We start from the raw sequence: 7,018 nt of genomic DNA, 5'->3' as shown, positions 1-7,018 counted from the left end.
AGTTGGTGTGGCTAATTTTGGCAACAAAATAAATTTTAAATGTTTATAAAATATTGTATTTTGCTCTTTTCCCGCCATATACAATGTCTTAAGTAGATTCTCATTTGCTTTCCTCCTCTACACGGCTCCTAAACACATCGCAATTAGCGTACAAAAAGCTCGATAAGGGAAAATGTGAATGGACTGATCGTATCGTGCTCACTGCCAAACTTTCCTTGGCGTGGCCACACTGTGATCACGTAGAAAGCATACGGTGAGAATGAATTGGAGGAAAATTTCTTGATGCTCGTGTGCCATTATTATAGGTGATTTGGTTGAGAATGCGAATGATTCCCCCTCACAGCCAAAACGCTTTTAATTCTTTTCCTCTCTTCTTCTGGCTTAGATAATGAAAATTCGCTATTTTCACTTTATGGTTTTTTTTTAGAAAAATCCTTACCGTGCTTTCCATATTTTCTTCGGAGTCACCAAGTCTTTTGATCTTATTCCTCATTTTTATTGCAAAGAGATTGTACTTGGCACAAAATTCCTGTTTAAAGCTTTTAAGTTTGCTTTTAATCTCAGAATTTTTCCGATCATTTTATAAAATAAAACCGACAAAAAATAATAAAATTCATAGACTACAAAATTAATTAAAATTGAATTGAGATTTTTTTTCTGAATGAAAATATAATTAATTAAACAAATCAGTGTGTTGTGTAGCCAATCTAAATTATAGAAATTATAATTCATGCAATTTTCCACCATATTCGTCACCGTGAAAATATTTATCTTTTGGACGTTACTAAGAAGACATTTTACTTTATTAAAATTCCTTCCCGATGCAATTAAAATGAATTAAAGGCACAAATATTTAGTAGATGTATTGAAAAACTTACGTAAATGATCACCCATAGCACAGAGAGGAAGTTGAGACAGCTAGAGAGACGAGAAGAAAGGAGTTTGATCACTCAAGAGATCGCGACATTTTCATCACGACGATCAGCTCACATAAGAAAATCTTTTTCTTGAGTGGCGCGGACCGTTTGGGCGAAGAGTGCGGTGTGTGGTGGTCTAAAATTAAAATCAGCTGCATGAAGACACAAAAAGCGTCTTCCACCACCACCTCCGTGGCAAAGATTCGCACAATTGCGAGCATTTTCCCCCCAAACCACACCGCCCGCCGCCCCCCGACTGTTTGCTCTAAATAAAAACCTTTGCACACCGTCTGGCCTCTAGTCATTTGGCTTGAGGCAATCATCGAGCAAAGATCGCCACACTTCCCGCGCAAATTAATCGATCGCGAGATCGCATTTGAATCGAGAAGTTTTCTTGTTTGTGCACAAAATTCCGCCTTTTTATAAATTTTCTACGTTTATTTCTCAAAAGCAAATTCCTGTGCGTTTGTGATTTCTTTTCTGTTTGTTCTGTTGCCTTGGCGAACCATTAAGATCGATTTTAAAGGGATTAAAAGAAAATTGTGTTCCTGCTTGTGTTGGCATTTTCTTGATCACATTTTATCGTAAAAAAAGACTTTTAAAGAAAAGTGAAAAATTGAAACAAAAAAAAAAGAATAAACCGGACTTAACGGCTCTGTGAGCATAATTTTTGCTGCCGAGATCATCGAAGCTTGGATCGCAGGTGGGAGGCAATCAGTAGAGGTTGCTTGAAGACAGAAAAAAGTGGAAGGAAGTGAGAAATTCCTCAGCGGCATCGCGGGAATTTTTTTTTGACACAGACCGTGTGAATTTTCCCGGAAATGACGGACGTTGATCATGAATTGGGATCTATTCGGCATCTCGTGGTGAGTGCAAACATACATATATGATCTGATGATGCACCTAGCTCACATAATGATGATGACCAGGTGATCACGTTAGGTACAAATTGTCCCCTTGATCTTGAGCCTGATCGTTGAAAAAGAAAAGAAGGAAAAGTATCTGTGCCAGAAATACCCGTAATGTCTGGCGCAGATGCAGTTTAAATGAAAAAAAATCCCATTGAGACTTTCTTTTGTTGCGCGGGTGAGGTATGCTAACAAGATTCCTAGCGAGGGTGGACACGGGGTTGTCCCTGACAGTGTGCCAAGAAGCGATCTCAATTATCAAATTGCAAGATCACCACGGAAGCGCGTGCCATCGTCCCAACTATTGCTTCATCGCTGTGATCTTCACAGAGATCATTGATCACCACAAAATGATCTTCATCTTCAGACTTTCTTCGAGACATGTATTTCAGGACAAAAAAATATTAAACATTTTGAGATTCCCCTTGAAATTCCAACGCTCCCCATAAATTCCCGATAAAATAAGATCTTTCTGATGGGAATTTCTGCGTGTAAAGTTCTACGACAGCATGGCCCTCAAGAGGAGCAAAATCAACAAAAAGTTGTTCCGAATGTTTTAGAAATTTTATTTTTACTAGAAATTGATTAAATATTGCGCTAGAAAATACTTGGAAAAGAAGAATAGTTTCTAATTCATTTTTAAACTTGATATTCATTTAAAATATTTTTACCAAAACTTATATTCTATCATAGTTGTTAATTTCTTCCCTCGTTCTTTATAAATTCATTTCTAAACAAAAATCACTAAAAAGAGATATTCTTTTAATTAAATCGTTAAGTTTTGATTCAAAAAAAAGTTCGTTAATCCACCATATTTATTTTTCCAAACGCATCGCAAATCTTTTTACAAAAATTAATATTCTTTAAATTATCGAAACTTTTAGTAAAACCATGATGAGTGGATGAGGACGATGACACGTTTCTTCACTCATCATCAGATGCGTCTTCAATATTTACACATTAATGCGGATCTTGGGGCGTCTAGCCAGATCAGCTCAAGATCGCGATCTTTTGTGATAATTTCGGACTAATTGCTTTTGAATCAAAACAAAAAAAAGTCGTTGCACTTCAAAAGGCATGTGGGGGAGGTTATTAAGTTTGTAAGTTTTGCGGAAAATCAATAAAATCGTTTGGGCGTCCTTTTATGGTCACGCGAGGATGCTTTTTAAGCTCCTCTATGATGGTTGTTTTGAAAAATAACAAAGCAATTAATACCGGGAGGGGGTTTGTCAAACGTGCGAAATGTTTCCCTAAGCACTTAAAATAAATTTTCCTATTATTTGTGTGCCAACATTTTTCCGGATGACGTCAAGAAAATGTTTGAAAATGCCTCACCAACGAACAAACATCACGGTGTCTGATGAGGGATGGCAGGAAGACAAAAGGAATTTTCAGCAGCACGTCCCCATAATTGGTTGCTAAAACGCAAAATGTGTGTGATTTTTTTCTTGTTGATGGTTTTTCAACTTGAAATGTGTTGATTTATGCAGTCAAAACTTTTTTTTTCTTGAATGAAGACCTTCTCCTTTAAAAACTTTTCCTCTCGGATTCACCGAAAAAGAATAAATAATAAAAAAAGAAACATGCATCACGAATGGGTATAACTTTCAATTGTACGTGCGTCTCTTTAATTATGTTTTATTCATCATATAAGTTGGAAGAAATATTACATTTTCTTATTATTGTTGATGCTCATTTGCTGAGAGCTCAATCTTCAGCAATGGCCATGTGTGGGAGAAATTATGATATTTCTTTGTATTTTTTTTTCGGGGTCTCTTTGCACATTTTATTGCTTCTTTAGTGATCAACCTACCGGAGGTGTTTTAATTGCAATCATACAGAGGAGACAAAAATTGCACGTGGAAAAGACAAACAACGTAGAAAGTCTCGCGATTAGTTTTTTTTGTCGCACGTGGGAAAAACAGCGAGATTTTCCCAAACACTCTCTTTCCTCATATAATTATATTTCGCACCCATTTTCACTTCTCATGGAATTTTTTTTCCTCCTCAGCTCATGATTAATTTTCTTTTGCTAATTTTTCTTTCTTTTTTATTGCTTTTCTTTCTGCAGGAGTCGCCGTTATCCTCAAAGGTGGCAATGTTCAATAATGTTGCAAACAAACACAAAGAAGCTCAACTCTTGAATCCCTTCTCAGATGTTGATGGCAGAAGATCACCAAGGCCACAGTTTAGCAAAGATGAATACGGAAAGTAAGTTGAGATCACACAATCCTCAGTAGTATTATCAATTGAGCGTAAAGTTTGTAAATTCATGGGGTTTTGTGCTTCATATCTCATGCCTCATTTACATTTTGAAAGTCTTTTTTTTTCCTTTGATGACCTCGCCAAGAGCATTCTGGATGCGCGGCTCTTTTTTCTTTACAAATTGAATGAAAGAATTCGCATCAGTTGAGAGTTTGAGATGATTCATGTGGTCAAGTTCAGGAAAAAAATATATAGCACAGATAAAAGTCAATAATTTGGATGGATGCCAATGAGCTTTTCAATTTTCTTAATGAGCATTCTTCTGGCAAAGTCCATCTGTGTATGCGGTGGAGAGCACACGGCAAAATCTAACTATGCTATTTGTGTTAAATCACACAAAAATAATGAAAGTTTATGAATAATAAAGCATGAGAGGTAGCATTGGGGGAAATGCGCTTTCTTACCTTGACTGGGAGGGAATTCGCGCGCAATTTATCCTCAATCACGCGAAGACTTCTCATGAATCTCTCTTGTTTTTCTTTCCCTCCTTCTCCTCTCTATAGACCCGTGGCGGGAAGCTTAACTGAATTCCGGGGACAGAAGGCCAATCTTCACGTGTACAGAGAGATGATGGAGCTCTGTGAAGTAATCTACAACAGTGGTGCCCCCATATCGCCGGAAGATGATAAACTTCGGTATATCTTCTTTGGGGAACTCTTCAATGTAAGTTGCTTCTTTTGAGATTAAATTCAGAACTTATTCCAAATTGTTTAACAACTTCCCTCTTTTGCAGATTTACGTACACATTTCGGACAAAGTGGTGGGACTCCTTCTGCGGGCCCGAAAGCACAAATTAATCGACTTCGAGGGTGAAGTTCTCTTCCAGCGCCGCGACGACGATGTTCCCATTTTTATGCTGCAGACAATGGCTCAAATCCGCGAATACGTACGCGCCAAGGAAGACGAAGTACGGCGGAGTATCAGCCCCAATCCGCAGGCTATGATCCATGGACCAATGCCGGAAGTGTCCATGAACTAGACTATAACCGCTTCCCCGGAAAATTTAAGATAAAAATGACCACGCATGAAGCATTTCTTCCGTTACAATCGCAAAGAAATCGCTCGATTCCCAAAATTTACAGCACAACACAACCAAGTTGCACATGACGACCAAATTATGTAATTTAACGTACTATTAGCAAATTAGATTTTATGGAGTCATTAATTTAAAAAAAAAAGGAGGAGAAAACAAATCGAACGTCTTCAATTTTTTTTTTCTTTTTTATAGATCCGTTTAAGTAGGAAATTTTTATGTTTCTCGTTTTGTTTGTTTTTTGTCTCTAAAGAAGATGAAAAAAGAAGCAGCATAGCGTTTAAGAATGAGGGAAATTAATAGTTTTTTGCAGTATTAAAGTTTAATAATGAGAAATAGATGTTTTTTTTTCTTTTCTATGTAAAATAAAATCGTATAATGAACTCAATGATTCCATGTGTGGGCTTTTTTCTTCATTGTTCTTCTTTGACACCATATATTAGGAGATTCTGTGCCGAAAGAGAGCTTCAGGAGGACAGAAGGGGCAAAACAATTCAGCTGAGAGGGATAAAGTAAAACTTTTCATGATTTTTTTTCTTTCTTTCAGTGAGTTTTCTTAATTTTTTCTCGTTCTATATTTCTTTTCTGTGATTATATCAGTTTCTTTTGGAAGTTCTCAATACACGGATTAAATCTGGTTCTATGGCTAGAACATTTTTTTAATATAGGTTCAAAAATTTCCTTGCAATCTTTTCCTCAATTTCTTTCTCTTTGTTTCTTCTTTTTTTGTAACACAGAAAGCAAGAAAACTATTGAATTTGCATTAATAGTTTATAACTTTTGATTTCATCCTAACTAACACACAGTAACTATTTTTCATTGCATTATGTTTCCTTTTTTTTCTCTGTGTCTGTTCAACAATTAAAGCCTACATCAAAATCGTACATTTTGTTTGGTTTATCTTCCTACAACAACAATTCTGTTTTATTTTCATTTCTTTTTATTTGTATAATATTTTCCAATAACTTGTTGTTTATTTTTTTCATCTTGTAAGATTAATTAGGTAGGTTTTGTTTTGTAAATCATTTTGTTATATTAACTTTTCTTTCTGTCTCAGTTATTCCTGTTGCAAATTGATTCTATTTTATTATATTTAATATTAATATCTCTATAGTTTGTTTTAGACACTAAAAATAAAAACATGGTTTACTCTTTATCTTAAATTTTAATGTTTATATAGCAAAAAGTGCGATAAAACCATTAAAAACATGATTTCCTTTCATTTATACCTGTTAGAGTTTACACAAAGACATTTATTTTTTCATCTTGAAAATCTCTTTTATGATTTAAATGTACTTTTTTTCAGAGAAAATTATCCGGGTATTACGAAATAATAAAAATATTAAAAATTTATTTCTTAATTTTTTCTTTAATATTAAAACATTATACAATAAAATATATAACAACATTTTCCCCCTTATTACAAATTAATACTCAAAAATATAATATTCCTAAAAAAATAATTAAATTGCAACTCAAAATGAGGTTTAGTAATTAAGAAAGAAATTGAAAGAGTTAGGTATTTAATCTTCACGGTTAATAAATTTAATTTAAAAAAAAATCTCATTTATATTTCGAAAAAAAAAACATGAGAGAAGGTTTAAAGATATTTTACAAATTGAAGGCAAAAAATTAAATCTTTTGGAATTCTAGGATATTTCTTAGAATTTATAAAACCTTATTCAAATCGATAAATATGCTTCATGTCCTTAGTTCTTTAGAAATTTATTAGGCCATAGTTTTAGGCTTTGAAAGTCTTTTTAGAAGAAAATATAAAAGAAGTTTTCCACAAAGTCTTAGCTCTAATTCTTTCAATTTCCCACAATTACTTAGCCTCATTTTGAATTTGTCAAATTAAAATAAAAATCTTTTACTGTCCTTTGAAAAAAAATTTC

At 34.3% G+C, this 7,018-nt stretch overlaps 1 protein-coding gene across 1 annotated transcript; it reads left to right on the top strand.

Moving 5' to 3' along the window:
* Positions 1-1,204: 1,204 nt before the first annotated feature.
* LOC129786609 (actin-binding Rho-activating protein) lies at positions 1,205-5,511 on the top strand. The gene is made up of 4 exons (XM_055821736.1): positions 1,205-1,783; positions 3,897-4,036; positions 4,594-4,753; positions 4,824-5,511. The coding sequence occupies exons 1-4, from the start codon at positions 1,739-1,741 to the stop codon at positions 5,067-5,069; spliced, it is 591 nt and encodes a 196-aa protein (XP_055677711.1). The 5' UTR covers positions 1,205-1,738; the 3' UTR covers positions 5,070-5,511.
* Positions 5,512-7,018: the final 1,507 nt, after the last annotated feature.

The sequence above is a fragment of the Lutzomyia longipalpis genome, chromosome 1 (genome assembly GCF_024334085.1).
Source record: "Lutzomyia longipalpis isolate SR_M1_2022 chromosome 1, ASM2433408v1".
Classification (NCBI taxonomy): domain Eukaryota; kingdom Metazoa; phylum Arthropoda; class Insecta; order Diptera; family Psychodidae; genus Lutzomyia; species Lutzomyia longipalpis.
This window is presented reverse-complemented; position numbering and strand designations above follow the sequence as displayed.

Excerpts from the sequence above, each read along its gene's own strand:
- LOC129786609 (XM_055821736.1), top strand. The coding sequence starts at position 1,739 with ATGACGGACGTTGATCATGAATTGGGATCTATTCGGCATCTCGTG. Across the intron at positions 4,037-4,593 it reads AGCAAAGATGAATACGGAAA|ACCCGTGGCGGGAAGCTTAA; the intron begins GTAAGTTGAGAT and ends TCCTCTCTATAG. Across the intron at positions 4,754-4,823 it reads TCTTTGGGGAACTCTTCAAT|ATTTACGTACACATTTCGGA; the intron begins GTAAGTTGCTTC and ends CCTCTTTTGCAG.